Source organism: Dysidea avara, chromosome 9 (assembly GCF_963678975.1).
Source record: "Dysidea avara chromosome 9, odDysAvar1.4, whole genome shotgun sequence".
Lineage (NCBI taxonomy): Eukaryota > Metazoa > Porifera > Demospongiae > Dictyoceratida > Dysideidae > Dysidea > Dysidea avara.
In genome coordinates this window covers 13,482,751-13,509,847 of record NC_089280.1, presented here as the reverse complement: position 1 = coordinate 13,509,847, position 27,097 = coordinate 13,482,751, and the positions used below count along the sequence as shown (strand labels likewise).

General features: G+C 38.5%; 1 protein-coding gene and 1 long non-coding RNA gene across 2 annotated transcripts; one reads left to right on the top strand and one right to left on the bottom strand.

Moving 5' to 3' along the window:
* The first annotated feature begins 684 nt into the window (after positions 1 to 684).
* On the top strand, positions 685 to 6,874 carry LOC136265518 (monoglyceride lipase-like). Its single transcript, XM_066060389.1, has 7 exons — positions 685 to 828; positions 1,806 to 1,912; positions 2,191 to 2,327; positions 2,393 to 2,494; positions 2,545 to 2,634; positions 3,788 to 4,003; positions 6,694 to 6,874. Exons 1-7 carry the CDS (start codon positions 743 to 745, stop codon positions 6,796 to 6,798), a joined length of 843 nt encoding a protein of 280 aa, XP_065916461.1. The 5' UTR covers positions 685 to 742; the 3' UTR covers positions 6,799 to 6,874.
* Positions 6,875 to 10,292: 3,418 nt separating this feature from the next.
* LOC136265519 (uncharacterized) lies at positions 10,293 to 11,431 on the bottom strand. Its single transcript, XR_010705579.1, has 3 exons — positions 11,034 to 11,431; positions 10,916 to 10,978; positions 10,293 to 10,831 (listed from the first exon to the last, which is right to left on the bottom strand). It is a non-coding gene; the product is annotated as an uncharacterized lncRNA (long non-coding RNA).
* Between the last annotated feature and the right edge of the window lie 15,666 nt (positions 11,432 to 27,097).

Here is a 27,097-nt window from a genome sequence, read left to right as displayed (position 1 = left end):
GACCTCAAAATGGAGGCAGACCACGATTGGAGTCCAGACACCAGATTACAGGGCTGTGCTGGCTCGTTAGTGGCTGATATGTAGCAAAATCAGCAGAGAACACGTCTGGCCAACATTATAAGGCTGTCCACCAGTAAACCACTGACTCTTGCCAAGCCAGGTCGTTCACAAGGCCTGAAACCGCCATTTGAGCACTCCACACCACCCAGAAAAGACGTGTGTAAAAACCAGCCTCGTGTAGTTTGAGTAGTGCTGAGGGTCAAAACTTGTAGTACGATAGTGTAGCTATCCACTGGTGGTGTTAGTTTGATTTTGCCTGATGTGCGATTTGGATCGGTTCTGTGAAATCTGGTCTATGCTCTAATCGATAAGCCCCAGCGGATAGGGTCTGCGATGTACCAGACTACTAACTACCTTCAAGAATTCCAGGAAGTAGGTCTGATCATGAATAGACTACTGATTCTAAAACAAGAGTCCTAAACAGCATCATGGCCTGAAATATATACCAGGGAAATAGCTATTAATTTTGCAATAGCCTCTAAAATGTGATTTAGTTGGAAAACCATTTTTCGTCGGAAAAATTTTATGATTTTTAGTTTTAGAACCTATAGTGTATCCTGAAGAAACGAAATATTTACCTCTGGATGGTGGCGATCTGTTCTCCCTAGAAAAAACCATGTGGTCATAGAGTTAAGCCCCAGCGCTAATTATAACAAGTTCATGCGCGTTAGAGAGGTTCGCGATGGGGGACGACGAATCGGATTTTATTCGAAACGCTGACAACCAAAAGATTTATGTCAGAAGCTGGGTGCCAAGTTGTGATCCTGTGTAAGATTGATATAAGAAAAATGCATTTAGAATGTGTATAATAGCACTGCGTTGAGCTTGATCCAGTGGTGATGGTATGAGCAAGGGTATGAGGGGTTCTGTTAACCAAAGAGGTGGCACACAGGCACTCACTGTAATGGCTGTAGTCAGTGAATGATCAAGGCCACTTCCATTCGTGCCAAGTCTACGGAAACCCACAATCAAAAGTATAATATTCATTGGTATCCCTTTGTCACCTCCAATTCAGTTTGGTCGTTGCCATTCCCAAAATGATACGACTTATTTGCTAATTCACAGAGGTTGTGCCTTGCATTTTAATTTTTTTTTTAGGTTTACACACTGCTTGTCACTGGTGGTGGATAATACCATCCTGCTATCAAAGGCTTCCACTACCAGCAATTCCACCATGATTATCATACAATGATTTGTAACATATAGCTTGTATTTGTCGTCTGTTTTGTAATTTTGTTCACTTGTATTGTGTCTAGCTAATATTTGTACTGTGTATTTTAAGTGTTGCTGTATGTTGTCACTCCTGCAAGGAAGAATGGCTCTAGCTAATTGCATGGAGTTTAAACAATAAATCAAATCAAATTGCTAAGTCACAGGACACAGTGAAATTTTGGTCGGTCAAGACTGCATCTAGCTACAGCACGTTCCTTTGTGACACCTCCTTATTAAGACTATGGACTTAATCCATCACAAAGGACTGAACGTGTACAAATATAATTTCATTTTTTATAGAGCATATTTCACAGTGTGGATATGTAGTGAGTGGCTATCCCTTGAACTGATTTATTGAATTTATTATAGTGCACATACCTAGCCCTTCCCATTGTACTTGTGTTGTGACTTTGTTGCATGTGACATAAATGTGCAATACTTGATCACAATGTTATCCCTAACTAGTAGATACCTATTGATGCCTGTTCCACAGTATACTTACTATCTATAGTTATCATTGTGTTATTACACAGGGCAGTGTTATACATCACTCATGGTGTAGGGGAGTATGGTGGTCGGTATGAGCAACTAGGAGTGTATCTTAGGGATAACAATATTGCAGTCCACACCCAGGATTTTGGTCAGTGTATATGTAACGCAGCAAGAATACAAGTATATTCTATATTTGATTACTAAATAATTCCCACAGAATCAATATAAAATATTGTACATAATATTAAGACTTGTTGTGATGTGAGGTGCCCTTGTTTTATATCAGGAAGCAAACATACTATGTATTTTATTATCAGTTGTGTGACTTTTAATATAGCACCGTGGCTTTGTTAGTACAGTATGTATAAAACCCTTGTTTTCTAAATATAGTTGCACAGTGAGTTGATTGTCGTGTACATTTCACAGTTGGTCATGGTAAGAGTGATGGTGACCGAGTTCACATTGATGACTTCCAGATATATGTACGAGATGTTGTTCAACATATTGAACTACTCAAAGCAAAATACACTAATATTCCGGTGTTCTTAATGGGCCATTCCATGGTAAGATGATAGACCAATGGAAACAAGCAGTACTGGCTGTATCATGTGCTATATATGGTCTGTAGGGAGGTATAGTTTCCACACTGTTTGCTATACAAAGACCAGAGTTGATCAATGGGGTTGTTTTCAGTGCACCTGCACTCTTACTTGGAGCAGGAACATTTACGGTATGTACATTATATAAACTAGACACCTGCCATATGTTGTGTTTCTGTAGCGAGGATTAGTACGTGCTGTTGCTTACTTTGTTCCACAATTAGTGGTACGTAAATCTGATCCCAGTGTGCTAACAAGAGATCCTGATGAGGTACGTGTGTGTGTGTATGTGTGTGTGTGTGTGTGCGTGTGTGTGTATGTGTGTGTGTGTGTGTGCGCTCATCCATGTAAGTGTGCATGTGTATGTGTGTGTGCGTGCGCACGTGTGTGTGTGTACCTGGTGTAAACTGGGGAAGCAAATGCTCAACTGTCCATGTCTCATATAGCAGTTAAAGGTCCAGGTGGGACTTTGGGTGCCCACTGTGAGACATGGTACAGCCTCCTGTGGGTTACTAGTCCTGCCCCAGGAGGGCATGCCTGTGCTGACTCCTAGCACCTGAGTAACGCACAGGTGCCCCAGTGCTGGCCACTGGACAGCGTGACCGCTTAGCGACAGTTGAAGGCTTTGCTCTGTGTGTGTGTGTTGTGTGTGTGAGGCTGCATAGCCAAGTGGCTACAACATTGGCCTGGTAATCGAAAGGTTCTGCCACTTACAAATTGCTGTTGTTGAGCAATAAGTTTACTTACATTGCTATAGTCTACCCAAAGCTCTGTAATGGAGACCTGGTGGCTTGGTATCAACGGTGGCAATGTTTCCCTTACTGGGTACACTATACTGCCAGGATACTCTACTTCACTAGTTTCCCAGAGTGAGGAGCAGCTACCCATGGATGCAAAAGTGTAGTCGTGGTCAGTCCATTTTGAGTTATCAGCCGTATCTTGCCAGTGTGGAGGGCGATTTTTATGGCTATTTTTGAAAAGCGGTTACCTACATGTATGTAACTAACTTCCCTGCTACTAGTGTATAACTACACCTCCCTGTACTAAGGCAACATAACTGTACTATTACTGGCTGTGGCCACATTTGTACACTGCAAATGAACCCCACGTACCCAAAAAATATCGCCCTGTACATTCATGAAATATGAGTTCTCACAGTTAGACTTAATTTCTTCATTTTGAATGCTTAGATTTATCTACATACACCCTGTACTTTACAAAATCCATTATAGAACACATGCGTAACTCAATCACCTTGAAATATGACATACAAATTCACACACTAAGCATGCACTTTGGTTGCAGAGAAATTTCTTGCATGACTTTTGATGTTATTGGAACTTGGACTAAGGCTTATGTTGGCATGACTGTTGTAAATGGTCTGCACTGGCTGATGATAATTGTAATTTATGAATTTTATTTAGATTCGTAATTACATGGAAGATCCTTTAATATGGAGAGGAGGCCTCAAAGCTGGTTGGGTTACTGCAATTTTTGATGCTCAACTTCAAGTGGCTAATGGAGTGTCAGCTATCAAACTACCTTTCATCACACTACATGGAACAGCTGATACAATGGTGGACATTTCATCGTCACAGTTTCTAATGGAGAATACTCAGAGTGAGGATAAGACATTTGAGGTGAGTATATAACAATTGCAGTACATATATAGATAGCTATAGGGTAGTCATACTGTACAGTAATACTGTGTACAGTATTGTAGGGATCATGAGGCCATGCTATATTAATCATATGTTTCATGGATTTCTAGTAGTGAACCGACAGGTCAAAAAAATTATTTTCTGGAATCACATCTGACTGTTTTATTAGAGTTATATGACTGCCCTATTAGAGTGTTTCACTCTTTACAAATGCAGGAGCCAAAGCCTTTCTGAAATGGAGTGGGGAATCTATATTTTTCTAATTTCCTTCACCGTGCTGCTATAATTATGACTACTTGCACAATATTATACAGCCATCGTAGACTCTTTTAAGGGGTCACTTGGTTTATATTTGTATTCTACTTTTGGAAAACACAGACTTGTCACACCCGTGAAACATAGGTAATTTGAAGGTTTGCCACAAAGTGTATTGTCCAGAAACCAGCCTCACAATGATACCTTCACAATACCTTAACAGTATCAGTTGGGTAAGTGTTCCTTCAGTGCAACTAAAAATGGTTCCAATGAGTTACTTCAATTTTATATATTTTCTAGTGACTGACTGACTGACTGACTGACTGACTGACTGACTGACTGACTGACTGACTGACTGACTGACTGACTGACTGACTGACTGACTGACTGACTGACTGACTGACTGACTGACTGACTGACTGACTGACTGACTGACTGACTGACTGACTGACTGACTGACTGGCTTTGCTCTGTTAGACATCACGTCAGTTAGACAGCATACCACAGTATGTATAATGCATGCATTATAGATTTACATTGCATCCTACCTATTCTTTTCACAGACAGCACAAGGTGTCGATTTGTGGTAGTGCATTTGTGTGTAAATGTGATTAAGAATAAAATGAAAATTGATTAGTAATTTTTGCACCATACTTTCAACTGAGATTGGTTGGATCTAGGCAACTGTTGTATAATTATCGTTTTCCTTATAGTAAAAAAAACTAGGCAAAATTAGTACATTGCTTAATAGTGGTGTTTTGTATGCAATTATGACCTCATATGTCTGGTGCCGTTCTTTTTTTAGATATAGTGTTATAGAAGTTCCATGTTAATAAACAGGTGTAAAGAAAATTAGAAATTTTACATGCTGATTACCAAAAAAGTGCTTAAAAAGGGAACCACATCACCTTTACTGTATTCCCCTACTTTAGCCATGTTGGTTTATTTATGTTTTGTAAACCTCGCTGTTTCAATGATGCAATACATGTATGCAGTTATTACAGAGTCACAATAAATCTTTGTGTGTCTTGTAAAACAGTCCTCCATCCATTTTTGTTGCCTTGTAATAAAATACTTGATGGAATTGAATCCCATAGGTTAATAACTACTGCCTGCCAGTTATGATGAAAACGATCCAATGTGCAAAAATTGCATGGGTTCTGAAAGCGTAAGTGACCAGCTGGATCAAAACCATGTAACCTTTGTGATGATCTGATTGGAGACTTAAACTTAAGACAAAATGATTGCAGATTGCCGCGGCCCTCTCCAGCCAGGAGATGACAAGTAAGACATAAAATTGAAGCATTCAGACGAATAGTCAAAGACGGAAATGTAAATCCACACATGTTCTCACATGTTCTCAATAAGAGCTTGGAACCAATCCAGACGATTAAGATGGGTTAATGCTGCTCCAGAATAGAGAATAGAGCCATATTCCAATACTGAGTGAGTCCAGGATACAAAGGGTGGCAATGCCCTGACTTCCAAGTAAAAACCGACAGCTTTCTGTAGTTCCAACAGTATGTGTTTGTTTATGATGCGGCAACCGTAAACAAGATCGTCATCATTTTTTCTACCAAACTGCCTTCATATCTATATGCACAAGTGACTACAGAGCTAACACTATACCTTAGCTGATGTGCTAATCCATGGTGAACATTTTAAGCCAAATTGCAACATTGTAGATTGAGGAAGTTATTATTCGCCTGTAGTTTATTTTCAGTACAGTCGCTGTACAAATCGACTATCTTGCTCTTCCTACTGCCTGGTGCTATAATTCCAAAACTACTCACCACAGAAGGCTGAAACTTTGGTGATCCATTCCTTGGACACTGCAGATAATGCTGAGAAAATTTTAAAAAATTCTGAAATTGTGCAAACAAATCGGGTTTTGCTGAGACGGTCACATTTGCAAAAGTTATATATACAAATTAAAGTCTGGTCTATATTCCCATATGGAAATCAAAAATCCTGAGAACCAATATTTCATAGTCTCTCATTTTCTATAGTTTCTTCTTTGTAATACCAGGAGCTTATAAGCGCCGAAGGCAAGCCTTCAGCACTTATAAGCTCCTGGTAGTACACGGGAATGTTTGTGAATGCTCTATTAGAGTAGATCAATATTTTACTGACGACTTTCAAGAAGGCTCATGTCCTCTCCACAGATCCTTCCCCGAGTAATAAGTATGTACTATAAATTGTTGCATGCTAGTAAATGGACCTTATACTGCAAGAACTTAGAATCTAAATTTCAGAGAGAGAGTTTCCTGAAACCCTTGGAACCCCCTCCCTACAAACCTGCTCCTTGTGAATTCATTAGTTATGTGTAGTATAGTATCGCAGAGTGTATGCCTTAGTATATACGTACCTACATGTACACTTTAGTCACTCCTGCTACTTTCTTACTTGTGTAGCGTTTTGAAGATGGACGACACAAGTTACTGGTTGATCTGGATCGTGAACGGTTCAAACAAGTCATTTTGGACTGGTTGAATAAACACATTACAAGTTCACAATGACAATATGATAAGTTTGTGTGCATTGTATTCAATGTATAATTTTATCCATAATTAATTACTGTATTTGTATTAGAAACACTCATATTCATCACTGAGGTATTACCAAATATATACCTGACATACTCATTGAGCATTGCATGGTAATTTATAGTAGGATCACCAAAAAGTTATGAAAAACATTGTCTGGCCTTATAATATTGAATTCAATTCTTTGGCATCACAGTGTTTCATTTTATGGTTCATTTGAGATTCATTTGACTAATGCTTTGTTAAGTTGCAACAGAATAAAATACAGAATTTTTTTAACCCTACTGTAGTATTTGGGTACAACCAAGCTCAAATATGGTTTTTAAAAGACTTCCAATAAGCTTAGGCGATGTTTTATTTGCTACTGACAGATTAACTGTTTGTCTTCAGAAAAGGAAAAGCTTAATACTACAAGTTTATATTCACAGTTGCACCTGACACATAACTTTTGCAAGTAATGCATGAACCATGGCATGCACTACATTACATGGTATATTGGTGTACTGGTACTTGTGTGTGTGTGTGTGTGTGTGTTGTATGTGGCACAATTTCAGTAGTGAAATACATCTCTGAATTTGCAATTGAATACTTAAATCTGTTTGCATTTGCTCCCCATGACATCTGTGATTTACACTTGTTCTGTCAGCAGAATGCCATAAACAATCCCCTCTGCAATCAATCCAGAAAATATGGGAAATTTGTATATACTGTACACCCCAACTGACTCAGAAGTGGCCATTACGCTTCACTTTCAGCTATGTTCAGCCTGTTTCACAGCAGTACAAATAAAGAACAGTACGTGCCTCTGCAGTCACCATGGAAAATGCAGACTATTCCCATTTACAAACATAGGGAAGCCATTGCACTGCTGTGAATTGACACCTTGGGCTGTCAGCAAAAAGAAATGGGACACAAAGGTGAATGCATTGTACGTACTGCAGTATCCAGAAAGGTATGTCTTGGATGTCGAACAGTGAACACATTATCAAGTTATGCTTGTCTGAAGGCATTAGTCAGTTAGTCCATCAGCCAGTCAGTAGAAAATTCCACTGTATAATTTAAAATTTCATAGCAACTTTTTGGAAACGTTTCAGGTCGTACTGAAGGCACTTTTGGGTGTGGTTATACGTAACCAATACTGCCAAAGCATCATGAAGGTATTGTGAGGCTGCATGTAGTTTTAAGGTGATACTTTTGCCCAAACCTTCATGATCCCTAATATACAGTACTAGCTACCATACTGTCTAAGGTAGCTACACTACATGTGCCTAAAAATTTGGAGGTCTGAAACTAGTTGTTCTCAGTAGCATGGATGCATCTATGTGACCTTTGCTTTCTCCACATAGACAGGCGCCTGTTAAACAGCTCTCTGGCAGGGATGACCTCTGTGTTTATCTGTAAATTGAAGAAAGATTTCCATAAACTATAAGTTACTCACCCCTCACCGTGGATCACAGCGATGACTTGAATGGTGGAGGGCAGAGTGTAACACCTACCAACGTTGTAACTCTTTCTGCTGAGTTACTAGTTTATATTCTTTTGTTTTTGTCTATTGCACGTGATGTAGTAAACTTGCGATATGTTTCACGAAGATTTTGGAGTGTTTGCGAAGTCCCGTCATTGTGGAGGCAGTTTATCTGGCCACATTTCAATGATTGCGGTGAATGTTGTGTGAAGAATGTGTTGAAATCTTGTGGACTGTACACAAACCGAGTTTCCTTTCTTGCCCTCCAACTTAACAATGTTGCAACATTGTAGCAACCTAGTGGAACTTCATTTACCAACAACCACATTGACCCCTGACCAACTGACGACCTCTGGAGAAGCTACAGAGACTCAATATTGCATCAATGACTCAAGCTGAATTTCTTGTGATTTGCAGTAGACTGAAGGAACTCGCAATAACAGGTGATAGTCGTATTTCAATTTCACGTGTTGAAATTATTTTGACTGAGTGTGCGAAGATAGGGTTTCTACCTGAGGCATTGAATGTAATCACAGCCAGTGTTCGTACCACAATAACTGTGAGCTTAGTAAAACAGTGGTTACAATTGAATCCTAGTGTACCACACCAGTATCTTTAAATTGTTTAAATGTGCTAAGGTTCCTACGGATCTTGTCCCTTTGCTACCAGATTTTCAGTTGCAGTTTTGGTCAATCATGTGCTCTACCATTTATACAGGCCAGCAAGATTTGGTTTTTAGGGTTATGGGTGGACCTGTTGTTTTTGACTGACTGTATTAGTGGTAGTAAAACACATTACAAAGCAGCAATAACTCCAGTCATTTAAATTGTGATATTTCTAGTCTTTCTTTTATGACCCATTTTGATGCTTCAAGTTGTGATTTACATTCTGGACAACTAGAGCGACTAGCCATGACTTGTCCTAACTTGACAGAACTGAACATAGCACGTAATCTCAATTGCTTGATAAACCTACAAGGTTTACGTGTGATTGCTACTTGCTGTCAGAATCTGTGAGGACTAAACTTACTTAAGATCTCAGTTAAAGATTCAAAACATCATGTTCAGTTGTGGTAAGCCTTAGAGTGTGACTATGAGTATACCACACATGGAGAGACAGAGTTTTTGCTGTTATCCAACTCTGTGTCGCTCATTCATGTATATTCCAACAATTGTCAAAATCCCATACATATTCTCGGTAGTTGTAAAATGCTCAAGTACTTTATTTATAAAAGTCATCAGTTTGATCCATCGTGTTCATTACAGCTGAATTACAACTTAGAGCAGTTGAACATCCAATGCTCCAGTGTTGATATTCCCAACACTATTATGGAGTATGTTTCACTTTATGATGGACTGACACATGTAGTTATGGAGGTGAGATCAGTAACTATTAATGGTGTTACCACTATTATAGGAAACTCTCCAAAGCTCTTGAAATGTTACATTTGTGCATACCACATGAAAATGCATATGGAATGTGTAGGCGTTCTACAAGATTTCAACTGGATGCTTGAGAAGAAATTTTCCAACAGAAAAGTATTCTCTGGTGGCAATTACTATTTCTCTAATAAATATTATGACAATTTCCTGACCATGTATAACACAGAACTGACTTCAATATGGTCCAATATCCCAGATATCAGACAGTTAAGTTATGATTATTTATACTGAAAATCTCTTTTATCTGATTTAACCTGATACTGTAGCTATACTACTCTGTTATGTAATGTATTGCAGGATTTGCTTTGTTGAAAGTTGAGTAACTGCAACTTATCTGTTACATTGACATTGTAGTACATTAGTAAAGAAGGCCAATGGGATAGGATTCCTAAAAGTGTAGGTTGCCTTGTTAGTCATGGTGTATGAATATCAAAAGGTTAAACAGTTGGAGCCTATATAACTAAACTAGCAATGTATACTCTGTATAGTGTTACTGTACTTACCTATTACTCCCGTTAACTCTCTCACATACAATTGCAATAATTTATTATGACCTTAATAGCAAACACATGAAACATAACTACATAATATGTACAGATCCTCTGTGTTAGAAGTGTAACTACACATGAAAGTTTTCAGTTGCAGTACTTGTAGCAATCACACATAAGGTAGAAATGTTGTTAACTGAGTAGCAATCACAATGACGTCAATAATCAATACTGATCAAATTGCAATAGAGTAATGGTCAAGGGTATGTGACATCATGCAATAACCAGCAATTATACCAAAGTTACTGTACATGTATATCAAACACCAGTTACGTTATCTGGTGATTATGATACTGAAAATCAATGGTGGTCAAGCAGAAGTAGAGCTGTGATCATCAGTAAACAAGCAATGACAATGTAAACAGTGACGGGGTGATCAATGGTGGTATAGTAGTATGTTACATGACGTGATCAAGATAAGATGGGAGTTGTCATAGTAGGGATGATCGAACATGATCATGAAAGAGGTCAGTCTTATCTACGTACCTCATTGTGATTACTGTGTACTTCCCTGCACCATTATTACCAAGATCTATAGCATACTGATAGTTCTATATACAAGTAAGAGAAACAGGATTCGTTACATACTTACATTTTGACATCACATACACAGGTAAAGCAATAACACCACATACCTGGTTTCTGCTTTATTAGTACTACTGTGTAACCCTCTTTTCAATAAGATTTATCTTCTCTAACTACACAAGATACAGTTAGCATTAACAATTATATGATGCAGCACTGGTTCTTCACCTTTTGTTCATGTTCCTCTGCTCGTCTGTAGTATCTATTGCTTTTGGAGAAGGTGCAGCTTTTTCTTCTGTAGCTGTTTTACACGGAACTTTCTTGCTGCTCCCAACTGTGTACTCATTGCTGGCTTGTCTGATGGAGGTGTGGGGTGGCGTTCAGCTGTGACCCCAATTGGTGGCAGAACTGAATATTGGTTTCCCCTAGTGAACTTGGATGTTGGCAGGGGATTGTATGCTTCTTTCTTCTTGTACATTTCCAAGTAGCTCGTGGGCTTCAAAAACTGTGTTGGCTGCTCAATTGGTGGCAAAACTGAATATTGGCTTCCCCTGGTCAAGCTACTCTTGGGTGTTGTCAACTTCTTGTTGTACATTTCTAGGTAGCTTGTGGCTGTTGTGAGCTTCAAAAATGATGATGGTTGCTGTACAGCTTCTTTATGGGACTTCTTCTCAGTGTACAACTTCAAATAGGAATTCTCTTTAGACATCGCTCCTTCATATTCCTTTTTAATCAAACTTACATCACCTTCTTCTGTCTTAATGTTATGGCCAAACTTGGCAACTAGCTGATCTGGTGTGTACACTTCTACAACATGATGACTTCCTCCATTGTCTTCACCTGCACTGCTTGAGTCACTACTGGGAATGCTCTTGTATACATCCCTGAACTGACGGATAGGCTTTTTCATCCTGTGTATGTGCTTATCCAGAGGGTGCTGTTGGATCATGCGCCCACAGTAGCGTCGACGAGGAATATCCAGTTTTGGGCTACTGCTTCCTGATAGCAATCCACCACTATCACTGCAATCACCAATGATAGAAGGAGACCTGTTCAACATAGGGCAGATTTGAGATGGCAGTACATCATGATGTAGCAACAGTAGTTCATCAACTATCATCTTCAGTGGTGTATATGAATATTGAGCAGCAAGGTTGTGACATAGCTCCTCGTATTCTTCTTCTGTTGTTGGTCGGTTCATACTGGCTGAAGTGTGTGGCTCTTTAGCAGTTGAATTATTAGTAGATGTCTGCTCCTTAGCTTCAGCATCACCCAACGTTGAGGGAATCTTGAAAGTCTTGGCTGTCTCATCTAATGAAGGAGAACGAAGCTCTTCAGAGGCTATTGAAGTATCAGAAGATGTCTGTTCAACATCACACATTGTTGGAATCTCTTCAAACTTCTTGACTTCATTAGTTGCAGTAAGCTCTTCTTCTTGAGAAACTGTTGAAGAACTAGCTGATGTCTGCTCCTTTGCTTCAGTGCCATCCAAAGCTGAAGTGCTCCTGTTGACTGCAATAGGCTTACCACTGTGCCAAATGCTGTTCGGTTTCTCATCTCCCCCGATAGGTCTTGGGCGTACAGCAAGAAGAGTGGCAGTAGAATCAACCTTCACTAGCGGTAGCCTTCGTACTGCAGCAGACTGGATCCTTGGCGGCACTTGAATACGAGTGGTAGGAAGCAAAGGAGCTTTGATCGACGGCAGAGAACACTTCTTGTCGGAGGTAGTGGTGGTTGTTAAGTTGGTGTCACTCCTGTTGTCATCGGCTTCAATCTTAGGTAGGGAATTTACCCCAGCACACGTGCTGTCACAACTGGCTTCAGTGATCTTAGAAACAGATTCTTTCTGTTTGGTAGCATCTCCAATCTCTTTCACGACATTGTCCGCGAATGGGGATACCAGACGCTTGTCGGATTGTTGAGGCTTGAGCTTCTCGGATGCTTCAGAGTTGATCGTGATGCGTCTTTGGCTTTTCCTCTGTCTAGAAGAATATGGACGATCCATTGATACGCTTTAAACACACTGTTGAAATCACTTTCACGAAGAACACACTTTTCGCTAAACACTCTAGCAAAATGTAGATAGCGTGGGTAACGCTTACTTTATGACGTCAGCGCATGCGCAAGATTGGCATGAAACGCGTTGTCAGGGCCACCATGCCGTAGGTTTAAAAGTGAACAGGCTCAGCGATACAAGACTTATGGTTAACACAAGTGAACTGGAAGAGAAAGTATAGAAATTTGTGATGTATCGAAGCATAGCAACGGCCTGCGGAGTAGGATCCTAAAAGTGCAGGCCGCTTCGTGCGTTCGTCATGGTACGAGTGGTTTACGTCAACAAACGAATCACTGTCTACACTGGTAAGACTGTTGTAATTCTGTGTTAACTGTAATCATTTAATGTTCGTTCTATACCGTTAGTTTAGGCCACTCCTTGTTTCCCATTTCATTGACCTCAAAAATGCATGCGGGCGGGCGGGCGGGCGGATAATATATAAGGTATATATTATCTATGATTGTAGATAATTCCACTAATATTCGAAACCCAAAACTAACTTACAGGTAAGAATCAGTAGAAATATTTAAAGTAAGAACAGCTAAGTGGGCTTTCTGAATGCCAAACTAGTTACTGCTATGCATCCACAGGATAAATAATGAATAAAATGTTCAGTTGACAGCAATAATGAATGGCCATGCGGGAAGAGAATCTGCATACGGACGGGAAATGGGAAACAATGAATTTTCTTGGAGTGGCCTTAATGTTTCTTTCGTTTATTTAAACCCCGGCTAGATGTAACGCCCTTTCCTACTACTACCCCCAGCACTAGTTTGGTAGCGCCGGCCCCTTCACTTTTAGAGTAAGGGTCTGGTGGTGACTGTAGTATATGGTACTTGTGCTACAGTACTACCACTATAGTGGCTAGTCTGGCACCGCTGACCCTATTTTAGGCACTTAGGCCATACCTATTGGATCTTATTTTGCACAGGCTCAACCGACTGTCGTTTTGCTTGACCTGGAATAATAATGATAATCATGTGTACTGAGATAAAAAAAGGATCATGGCTTCTATCTTGTGTGTGCAAGTGAAAGTCAGCCACCAAGGCACTAAAAGACGAGCTGTAAAGGTGAAGTCTTCCAGAGAAATTGGTTTCTGAGCACTCGAGAGGTTTGTTTCAGTGTATATATAGTAAACACTATATTAAATGGTACTGCAGAGCACTGTACTATGATTCATAGGAAGCTTTTTGTAGTAAGAAAATACAAGTGAACTTAAATACAAGCCTCAGCGACCTGCACAGCAATCGGTGCCTCAGCAACAGGACAGCGCAAACTGGACTTGGCACCTCGAATGCACATAATAGCAGATCTCAACAAGGAGAAACTTAATTTACATCTCAACCACTGAGTGATCCCATGACTACTCCGTAAGAAAGACTGTGCTTAGCACTCAAAAGGTTGGCCAATCTCTTATATACAACTGAGTGGCAGCATCACCCATTCCACCAGTTGTGGTGAAAATTAAAGGAGTGAATTAGGTATTCTCTACTTCATGAACCCGTTGTTGGTATTCACGTGTCTTTTCCTTATCATGACATCGGAATGCAGAATGTAGGGATTGATTTGAGGGTGTATTAGGGTTAAAAATTCTGACATCAAAGTATGACCTCTCAAATCGTCCTCCCCAAAAACCATTAGCTGCAATGTCAAGCCATGCGTTATCATTACGGTTAGCTTTTTGTAGTTGTAGCTGTTTTTGTATGGTAAATTTTACTATATTGAATTTTCTAATTATTATTATCATTATCAAACCGACTTACCTACCCACATTTTCGGATGCTTTGTCCGTGCAACATAAGATCCAATAGGTATAGCCTTATAAGCGCCCCGAAAAATAGGGTCTGGTCTGTCTAGCATTCAGGACTTGTGCTTAGGGAATGTGTAATTAAACTGCAGCTTGTGTTAACAACCATATTAAGAGATCACAAATAGCAAAGAATCCAATCACGACAGTGATGCTTTAGGATTTCAATCAGTTACCTTCTATGGGCGGTTGATGTTTAGTCTGTGGAGGCGCGGTATTTCTACTTTCCGAGGGAAGGCGTCCAATTTTTGACCCTCTGAGATTGAACATGAGTTTAGGGTGACTGCTCTATTAGGGTATCTCAAGTTTGAATTCGTGGGCAAGCTTTACATACCACCTAGGAAACTTTTATATCCTATGCCAGACTGATTGGATAGTCAGATGACTTGAGTGAATTGTGGACCACAATATGAAAGATGACATTGACCCCTTCCTATGAGTCGTGAAATACTGAAACTTATCAAATATTACCATAGTGACCATGAAGTGGTCTAATCAATTAGGTCATCATAATATACTCACCAGTGGTGTGTAAACCAATAAGGGGTGAGGTTATCTTGTTTACTGTTAAGTAAATGGCTACAGTAGATTGTTAAAAGGTGTGGTCTCCACACTCTATCGCTATTAGCCCACCTAGATCTTCATTTGATGGGTGTGGTCATGAACCTATCGTGAAGTTGCAGATATCTAGCTAGTATACCTCTTATAGTAACACCGGGACTGAAGCGCTTCTGAAATCCAGTTCTGAAATAATTTTGTGGCATCTAAATTATGCTGCTGAAAGAAATTGTTGATATGGAAAATTAACGCCTCAATATGGTTTCATTCGATGAAGAAGAAGACAAGCAGCGTGATTGAAGATAAAAGAAATGACAAGGCACAGAGGGCCTTGTAATGTTTGTAAACCCGCCACGTGTTCATTCAACAACATAGAACGCCATTTTTCGATCAAGATCACATGTGCACATGATTACAATAATTTTGTGTGTCCAATTACAAGGAAAATATTACAATAACTAATAATTATTATTTATACTACAACAACACAATGTTACAGGCCTACACTTGTCGGAACCTCAAAAGGGACATTCCTTGGTTGACTTGAGATACCCTAATAGAACAGTCACTCTAATACAACAGTCATGTATGATATTCTAATAGGACAGTCACAAGTTACACTTTGCAACAACAAAAAAAAGCTAAACAAACTAAAGTATTTTAAAAATTGTTAATTTAAAAAATGAAGTAGAGATCTATGCAATAAAAAGTAATGAACAGATGTATGATGGTATTACAGCTCAGTGGGAAAGTCCCTACTTTGGCACATTAGCTATATTTTTGTTCAATGCCAAAGTAGGGAATTTCCCACCGAGCTATGCTGTAATCCATTATTCACTACTTTTTATTGCATAGATCTCTACTTCATTTTAAAATTGTGACCAGATCTGCGAAAACCCGACATGATGGCGCAAACCTAAATTTTCAGTATAGGCTATTGATTGCAATCGGTAAAATATTTGTGTAAATGGCAAAAAACTTTGTAAAATTTTTAAATGCTTTGTTCTTTGTGAAGAAAGGGTTTAATGATTAAAAAATGGATATCATCTTATTCGCCTACTCAAGGAGAGTTCGAAAATCTTTGTTTTGTAGCAGTGGCCTAAAGGATACGTGAGTTATGGGCATTTGTTTACATCATGCTGAAATGATCGTATGCGATCGATTTTTCCTCAATGATTTCGTTTCTGTGTGTAGTGAAGAAAGGTGGTAGGAGAAAACACCTACCACGTAATGAACTCCCCTATTCATGGCGAATACAAGTTGCAACTCTGTACCGCATTGCGTTTGTAAGTTACAGTTGTTTTTGTAAGCACCTGCAGTTTATTTTCCCAATGCTTGCTGTACAAATTGATTTTTCTGTTGCTGCTACTTTGTAGGTCTGTAACTCCTAAAGTTGATGGCATACAAGGCTGAAACTTGGCCAGAACATACACTCGGCTAAGTAGATTATAAATATGCAATAATAAAGAATTTGAAAAATGCACCATTATGTTAGGTTTTCGCAGATTCGGTCACAATTAACAATTTTTAAAATGTTAGTATGTAATATATTACTAGTTACAGCCCTCAAAGTAACAAGTGATGTGTAACTTGTTACTTTTTCTGTGAGTAATATGTCACAACTGTAGCATATTACATGGTGTGGAAGTAATGAATAATATGTAACAACAATGGTGGTAGATTATGTGTAATTTGGTTTTATGGTTTTTTAGAGTAACAACCCCAACTCTGGATTTGACCATTTCCACTTTCCATTTCCATTTTCTGTTTCTTTGCCCAAGTTTGTCAGTGGTATATAATTTGTGCCTGAGGTTTGCTGAGCTACCATGATGCTTTTATATTAATACTGTGATATTTAGTAATACCGTGATATTTTTTACAGAAGGTATATATATATATCATTTGCTATTTTTCAGTGCTGCCCAGCTCTAGTTGGAACTTCTATTTGCCATGAACTGGGGTATTCATCAAGGTATAGTTTTTGGCCTAAATGCACCGATGCTATTAAGCAAGAAGCTTGTTCAAGCTTAGAAACAGCGATGATAAAGTTACATATTATTTCAATGTATCCAAACGCACTTAACTCACATTTGCTTCATGGGGTATAGAAATGAAACAAAGATATTGTTATTCTCCATAAAGAGGCGAATCCATTGGTATATTAGATACCATAAATCAGGAAAATTTTGTCGTCAAAAATTTTTCATCGCTGGCTGTATCGATGAAAATTAAAATGGCGAATTATTTTAACGACGAATTATTTTAACATTTGTGCATATTAACGTATAGTTATTCTGTCAAAAATTTTGGCGATTATGCCAGTGACGAAAATATGTTGCGTCGAAATTTTAATAGACAAAAATTTTCTACACCAAAATTTTCCTGATTTATGGCATTTCAATTCGAGTCTTCCTTCACTGTTTACTGAAGCGATTAAAACATGTGAAAAATTATTTATGTAATACGCATTTATTACCCAATGTATTTCAATGGCGTTTTTCTCAAAACAGGTTTTCACTCAGAAGGTCACATATTCTAAGTGTATCAAGCAAGGACCATATTCTAAGTGTATCAAACAAGGATTCATCTTGTACACTCATGTGATATAGATACAGTCTATCTATATGCCCAAAGTAAATAACTGCAGACTTAATACTGTAGCAGCACTCGGGTTTGCATTAGCTACAAAGTCTGGTCTATAAAATTAATATTCTTTCCCATATGGAAATCAAAAACCTGAAAATCAATACATTTTCTAGCAATAAAATTCCTTCTATTACAGGTTTTTGCAATTGAATTCGGCAACTTTGCGATTGAATTTGTCCTGTTTGCAATTGAATTCGTCGGTGTTGCAATTGAATTCGTCCCGTTTGCAATTGAATTCGTCGGTGTTGCAATTGAATTTGTCCCGTTTGCAATTGAGTTCGTCACTTTTGCAATTGAATTTGTCCCGTTTGTAATTGAATTCGTTGGTTTTGCAATAGAATTTGTCGCTTTTGCAGTTAAATTCGTCCGTAACAAGAATGGCAGCTGGAGCAAACACGAAAACATGATGTAGCAGCTGCTACAAGAACTTGTTCAAGTACAACAGTAGTAAACAACTCTTTATAAGGCAATAATTCTTCCTTGACAGCCTCTCCAGCAACATTCCAAACTCTACTGCCCATTCGCGATGGGTGTGGTCACTCGCGAGCAAGCTAATTAGCTTGTCAGACAGCTATCAACTTCGCGTACTACCAGCTTCAATTACCTTCTAGTGTCTCAAGTGTAACTCTCCAAGGCATAAATAATTCATCTCATGAACGGTTGGTTTCTTGGAACCGTTTTGTTTATGACGAATTGTAATGCAAATGCGACGAATTCTATTACAAAACCAACTAATTCAATTGCAAAACCGACGAATTCAATTGCAAACGGGACGAATTCAATTGCAAAGGCGACGAATTCAATTGCAAAAACCTGTAATGAACTTGTTAATACATGGGAGTGTTTGTGAATGCTCTATCATATAGAGTATATTTGACTGCTCTATTAGGGTATTTTGATCTTTTACCAACAACTTTCAAGAGGGCTTATGTCCTCTCCACAGATCCTTCCCTGAGTAAGAAATATTGTTGGTATAAATTGTCATGCTGTACTGCATGTTGTTACTCACTATTTTTGTGCTGCCAAACTAAATGTAGTCCAGTTCCTACTCCAACCTGTACTTTTAGAAATCTAATTTAGTACTAGTGTATACGTACATGTACACTTTACAGCTACTTTCTTGTGTAGCGTTTTGAAGGTGGACAACACAAGTTACTGGCTGATCTAGATCGTGAACGGTTCAAACAAGTCATTTTGGACTGGTTGAATAAACACATTACAAGTTCACAATGACAATATGATAAGTTTGTGTGTATTATATTCAGTGTATGATTTTAACGAAATTTGATTAATTACTGTATTTGTATTGGGAACTCTTTGTGTCTTGTGTCATGTTCATCACTGAGGTATTACCATTGACATATTCATTTGAGCATCGTATGTAAGCATTTTAGTATTTTGTAGTAGGGATCACTAAATCGTTTTCTTGTGAAAATGTTGTCTGTTTAACTATTCGTCTTCAGAAAGTGATGGATAATACTACAGGCTTGATTTTATTTATTTTCATAGTTACACCTGACATGTAACTTTAGGCAGTAATGCATGATGCACAGCATACACTACATTACATGTCATGCTATCAATACATGCATCATGGTCGTAGTCAGAGTGAGTGTCAGACACGCACAGTTGTAATTGGGTGTAGCTACTAGCTATGATATTATAATAATATGCTTGTCAACAGTTTGCTGTATTTGGGAGCATACATTTATATACTCAAGATCTGGTGCCAAAATTTGATGCGGTACATTTAATGAATTAAGTTACAACAAACAACTAAAATGGAATAAAACTATATTTTATAAGCTACAGTAGTATAGGGTCATTGCAATAAAACTGCTCAAATTTCACAATCTCTATACTGGTGTGTAAATGGGTGGTAATTAATATAATTTACACTGTAAGTTAAATGGCACCTTGATGATGTCAATAATGACTGAACATTATTATTATTATTATTTATCTAATTTGTCAAAATGACAGGGTGGCACCAAAAGGCATAGCCTGTACAACATATAGAAGCAACAGCTGCTTACTTTTATTGCAACATACCTACATACGTATACTACTAAATTTAAAGTTTCAATGTTTAATCAAGCTGTGTAGGAAACAGTCCTCTAAATAAGAAACAATAGCAAATTTGAATGCCAAAGGTGTACTATTAATTATACAAGGTCAAGATTGATGCTTACCACAGGGAATAGGTAATGAAGCAGGGTGACGTGCTTTCTAAAATTCAAAAAATCAATATTATTAAAACCTTAGGTACCACCAGCACAAAGGTGCATGCAGTGAAGTGCTTTTTCCCCTCTGAGCAACCACTTTACTATCACAAAAATGGGCCAGTCCCAAAGTGTCCATTGTAGAGAAGCTCCACCATATAATTCATGGTAATTATAATTAAGTTTCCATTGTTTGGATTATTATTATAAAAGTTTGTGAGATTAAATTTTTGAGGTGTAAAAAATATTCTTTGCAGATGCACAAAGCATTTATGATTCTGGTGACAACCACAAAACAAATGAAGAATTTGTCCTTTACTTTCTAGATTGGTACAGAGGTGCAGCCTTTCCATTGGTAACACATGTATACAATATTTTTCACCTACCACTACTGGCACACAATTAGCACACAACTATAATTATACAGCTCTAGTTTGCTGACACCATAAGTACTAGTGGCACCTGCTATCAAGATACCCGAGATAGTGTTGGGTGTCCCAAGGAACCATGTAGTACACCCCACACCATGCAGTGTGTTACTAACAGGAACACAGATCTGTAAGTGGGGGGAGGGGGCAAGATCTTTAAGTCCACACATTAAATTAAATATTTGAGAGAAATCATCCCATCATTCCTGAGATATGCCATACAAGTTTCTCTCCTATGTGCACTTACTCTTATGTACACTTATGTACACTTAAGCACTCATTGTGTGTGATTACCTGCCTAATAAGGTGAATATCAGTCTATGAATATAGGTTAACTATAATCTTTTGTATATAGTTTGAAAGCTAGAAATTGCAGTAATACTTGTGAAGTCATAATCTAAACATTGATAAAAATACATAATCAAGATTGCTTGATGTTTTTCACGCCTGCAGGATAAGCTACTCAGTTTAAACTTGGCCTATGTATAGCCTATCCATCATAGCTCAAACTTCTAATTGTGGTTGGGAGTTAATAGCTACAATGTGTGTAGTAAGCCAGACATGTGTTCCAATTGATATACTCTAATAGAACAGTCACCCTTAATTTGTTCTGTGGTAGGCTGACAAAAGGTGCGATATTTAAAGTAATGGTGAAAGAGTTGCAAACTCAAAAATGGTGGCTTAGTAATTAGTGCAACAATTAGGGTTGGCAGATAATGTAGATCAAAGATTATCTAGATACCTAAATCACCGATCGTAAATAAGATAACAAATTTGCTTACTGAGTAGTAAATCTTCGTAATCTAAGTAAAATCAATTACAGTCCAGGAGGCTATGCCCACTCCCTTTGTTAGATACGGTGTTTGTAACACAAGTCAAGAGACTGTAGAGCAGTCAGCCACAAACAATCACATCACATACCTTGAAACATAGCTAGCTTAACTTGTAACTACACAGTGAAAATAGTCTGAAATAGTATCTCAGAGCCTCTAAATTTTACAAACCCTCAACAACTAGAACAGCATCCTTTTATGGCCAAAGTTGTATTTGGCCTGCTCCACTGCCCCTGATTAGCTACTTTAACTATCTGTTAGTTTTGTGTACGGCTAGAGTACTCATTTTTGATAGACCAATTTGGTGTTAGTTGTTCAACACTACAGTTATACTTTCAATCAAATACTTTTGTGCATATAACTCAAAATTAATGACAACCAAATAGGTTACACAGTAATAGTAATATAAAACTACCGAATAATTACAATACAATAATAATTATGTTAACGTAATTACTAACAGAGCTAGCATTCAGTGCAGTTGTTGGAAAATAGGTTGCCTATTGATTTTCAAAAGTTGTTTCTTTGCATTTCCAATGCTGGAAATTCTTGAGAATTCTGCGTGGAAAGAGTTAGCTACACAACAATGTATAACAAGCTAGCTGACCATTCTTTCAGCAAGCCTTCCATTAAATTCTTCACATTTCTGACATTATCAGGGAGGAGTAAGAAATAATATCTAAATGCTGAAAATCAGAGACTAACCCAACTCTAAAATTAACTGACACCAAACTACACATCATGTACTAATAATATTTGCCTATATAAGGACACACAAGTTATATTAATATTCCCTTACAGGTTTAGTTCCAAATCACCATGACCAACAACCCATTTGTTAATTTTCAATTGTATGAAAACAACTGAGCTGGTGTGGCTTTCAAACATGCCAGGGAAAATGTTGTGAAATTAGCGCTGACTTCTAATGATGACATTAACATGGCTATATGATAAAAAAACCTATCCTTGATAAGTAAAGTTATCTCGATAATGATGTGACAACAAACGTATAGGACTGTTTTGTAAACATAATTATTTGTTGACATAGTGGTTAGAAATTTTATCACTTTCCCAACTAGTTTGACACCTATGAACTTCCACAGTGTCAACTAAAATATTTTGGTTTAGCTACTTGAGGTATAGGCAGCCACCAACTGAGGTTTTATACCACTATTTACAACAGTATACTACTCCCATAAATGCTCTCACATATACAATTCATTATATTATACAACCTTAATAGCAAACACATACAACATAACTACACAATATGTACAGATTCTTATGTTGGAAGTTAGTTCACCGGTATATGTCTAACTACACATCAAAGTTTTCAGCTGCAGTAATTGTAGCAATCCCATATAAAGGTAGAACTCAGTAGCAATCACAATGACGTCAATATTCAACACTGATCAAACTGCAAGAGTAATGATCAAGGAGTTGGTGACATCAATAAAAGTTATATTAAACACCAGTTATCAGGTGATTAAGTTTGATGATATTGGTGATCAAGCAGAAGAAGAGCTGTGATCATCAGTAGACAAGCAATGACAATGTAAACAGTGACGGGGTGATCAATGGTGGTATAGTAGTGTGGTAACATGATGTGATCAAGATAAGACGGGAGTTGTCATAGTAGGGCAATGATGATCCAATATGATCATGATAGAGGCTATTGTTTATGTTCCCTCTGTATTATTTAATGCTATTGGAGAAGGTGCAACTTTTCCTTCTGTAGTTCCTCATTGCTGCCAACTGTGCACTCATTGCTGGCTGAGGTGTGGGGTGACGTCCAGCTGTGATCCCGATTGGTGGCAGAACTGAATATTGGTTTCCCTTGGGTCTTGGCAGGGGACTGTATGTTTCTTTCTTCTTGTACATTTCTAAGTAGCTTGTTGGCTTAAAAAATGATGTTGGCTGCCCAATTGGTGGCAAAACTGAATATTGGCTTCTCTTGGTAAAGCTACTTTTGGGTGTTGTCAACTTCTTGTTGTACATTTCTAAGTAGCTTGTGGCCTTTGTGGGCTTCAAAAATGATGATGGTCGCTGTACGGCTTCTTTATGGGACTTCTTCTTAGTGTACAATTTCAAATAGGAATTCTTTTTAGACATCACTCCTTCATTTTCTTTCTTAATCAAACTTACATCACTTTCTTTTGTCTTAATGTTATGGCCAAACTTGGCAACTAGCTGATCTGGTGTGTACACTTCTACAACATGATGACTTCCTCCATTGTCTTCACCCACACTGCTTGAGTCACTACTGGGAATGCTTTTGTATACATTCCTGAACTGACGGATAGGCTTTTTCATCCTGTGTATGTGCTTATCCAGAGGGTGCTGTTGAATCATGCGCCCACAGTAGCGTCGACGAGGAATATCCAGTTTTGGGCTACTACTTCCTGATAGCAATCCACCGCTATCACTAGAATCACCAATGATAGAAGGAGACCTGTTCAACATAGGGCAGATTTGAGATGGCAGTACATCATGATGTAGCAACAGTAGTTCATCAACTATCATCTTCAGTGGTGTATATGAATATTGAGCAGCAAGGTTGTGACATAGCTCCTCGTATTCTTCTTCTGTTGCTGGTTGGTTCATACTGGCTACAATGTGTGGCTCTTTAGCAGCTGAGGTATCAGTCGATGTCTGCTCTTTAGCTTCAGCTTCACCCAACGTTGAGGGAATCTTGAAAGTCTTGGCTGTCTCATCTAATGAAGGAGAACAAAGCTCTTCAGAGGCTATTGAAGTATCAGAAGATGTTTGTTCAATTGTTGGAATCTTTTCAAACTTCTTGACTTCATTAATTGCAGTAAGCACTTCTTCTCCTTGAGAAACTGTTGAAGAACTAGCTGCTGTCTGCTCCTTTGCTTCAGTGCCATCCAAAGCTGAAGTGCTCCTGTTGACTGCAATAGGCTTACCACTGTGCCAAATGCTGTTTGGTTTCTCATCTCCCCCGATAGGTCTTGGGCGTACAGCAAGAAGAGTGGCAGTAGAATCAACCTTCACTAGCGGTAGCCTTCGTACTGCAGCAGACTGGATCCTTGGCGGCACTTGAATACGAGTGGTAGGAAGCAAAAGAGCTTTGATCGACGGCAGAGAACACTTCTTGTCGGAGGTAGTGGTGGTTAAGTTGGTGCCACTCCTGTTGTCGGCTTCAATCTTAGGTAGGGAATTTACCCCAGCACACGTGCTGTCACAACTGACTTCAATGATGTTAGAAATAGATCTTTTCTGTTTGGTAGCCTCTTTCACAACATTGTCCGCGAATGGGGATACCAGACGCTTGTCGGATTGTTGAGGCTTGAGCTTCTTGGATGCTTCAGAGTTGATCGTGATGCGTCTTTGGCTTTTCCTCTGTCTAGAAGAATATGGACGATCCATTGATACGCTTTAAACACACTGTTGAAATCACTTTCACGAAGAACACACTTTTCGCTAAACACTCTAGCAAAATGTAGATAGCGTGGGTAACGCTTACTTTATGACGTCAGCGCATGCGCAAAATTGGCATGAAACGCGTTGTTAGGGCCAACCGAAGATACAGTATAAAAGTGAACCTTGAAGTGAACAGGCTCAGCGATACAAGCATGGATATATTAGAGTATACACCTATGATATAGCACTACAATTGGTGAGTTAACACAAGTAAAATGGAAGAGAAAGCGTTGTATCGAAGCCATAGCAACGGCCTAGGAGTAAAAGTGCAGGCCACCTTGTTCGTCATGGTGTGTGAATAACAAGCGGTTTACATCAACAACTGGAGCCTATAACGAGAGAGAGACCATCTTTTTATTGATGAAAATTCAGAGTACAATAATGTGAGAGTCCTCGGACACACACTGCCACTCACGGGGCTATGCCCCTAGAGTCGGTGTGGCAAGGAAAAAAGTATATTTACTGTAATTCTGTGTAGTCTCTCATAGCCAGACTGCTTTTTCTCCCACAGCACTTATTGATTGGAAATTATAAGTGCCTGCTCGAAAAAGGTGCTTATTATTTCCAATCAATAAGCACCATTGGAGAAAAAGTGGTCTGGCTCTATGCTGTATGCAAGGAAATTTTGACGTCAGAAAAATTTGACAAATTGGTTTAATTAGTCAAATTTAAATTCGTCAAATGTTTATAAGCGCCTTTAAAAGTAGAGGTTTTGTCTACAATTTCTTGATTTTCGTCAAAATTTTATTCATCAAAACTGTTGAAGTGTGAATTTTTCTTATGTCAAAATTTCATTGTGTATGGTAAAATGAAGTTGGGATCTATGCAATAAAAAGTAGTGAAACAAGAGATGAATGATGGTATTACAGCATAGCTTTGTGGGAAGTTGTAAACTTGCTGACATCACTAAATCATCAGACCTACTGATACAGGAGTTGGCATTGCAGCTAGATCTTTCCTCTAACCTCTTTCAGATTAATAGTTCCCATCAAGAGATACTCTGTCAAACCAGAGCACAACTTGACACTATTCCAACAGCTCACAAACTCTATACTGCTAAGCAAACGCCTTGCTATCTCTAAAGAAACAAAACTTTGCCAAGAGAAGCTGGACACTCTCAATGCAGTGTAAATTTGAAAACAGTGCTACTCTGGAAGCCAAATCAAAGTTGTGGAACTGACTCTGTTAGGATTTCATCCAGGCCAGTTCTTATTTGTATGTCCTACCTCCCATCATGGCTGTCCTGTAGCTTTACAACAAGGCAGGTATACTTGTCGTTATGATGCCGTGTTGTCATGTCTGATGACTGAACTGCAAGCTTGTCTAGACAATGTCAAAATATTTGCTGATTTGGATGGCAAACATGCATCAGATTCACTGATTCACCTTCTGCCACAATCCCACCTGCTTTACTAGTATTCCCTTACCAGCCTGATATAGTTGTGTATAATGAAGAACTGAAAACCGCTTCACTACTGGAGCTCGATCTGCCCATTTAATTATCATACTGACCTTACTGCTGCATGTCAATGTAAAGAAGGAAAGCCTGAGTACCAACAAATAGTTGCTGAGCTTGATCGTCTGGGCTTCGTAAGCCAGTACTACACTGTAGATATTGGCTGCCTTGGCCATTACCTTAATGAAACCACTATGGCAATGAAAATGTTTCAAGACAAAAGTTTCTCCCATTCCAAAACAGCACTCGATAGAGTAGCAACAATTGCTATCACTGCTTCCCAGAGAATATTCTCTTCCCGCAGCAACCCGACTTGGACTAATTAATTAATTAATTTTATTTTGTTTTGTTTTTGTTTTGTATCCATCCTACTTTGACTTTGGTCTTTGTGGTCGCATGTGGCAGATTCAGTTTTGGTTTCTCTAATGCTGGATCAGCTAAAATGGCCTACATTGCTAATTTGTCGGAAATTATCTAGGTTACAAATATTGCATAAGATACTCTACCAACAGTTATCACTCCAAATTCCTCCTTACTACTTACCAAAACGCAATCAACAAGACAATACCATCAATTTCACTATATCTTACTTCATCCATCACGGCATACCAAAACAGCTATTTCTCAAGAACATGTACAGTAAATGACTGGAACATACTACCAACTGATACAATCGAAATTACAGATACTGATTTATTTATGACTAGACTCCAATCATAATATTGTACCTAATGTATTGTGTTTATGTGATCCCTGAGCACACCAGCAGGGCTGACTGCTCAGTCAACAACAATATAATAATAATAATAATAATGTGACCAAGGAATTGTACATATTATTTAACA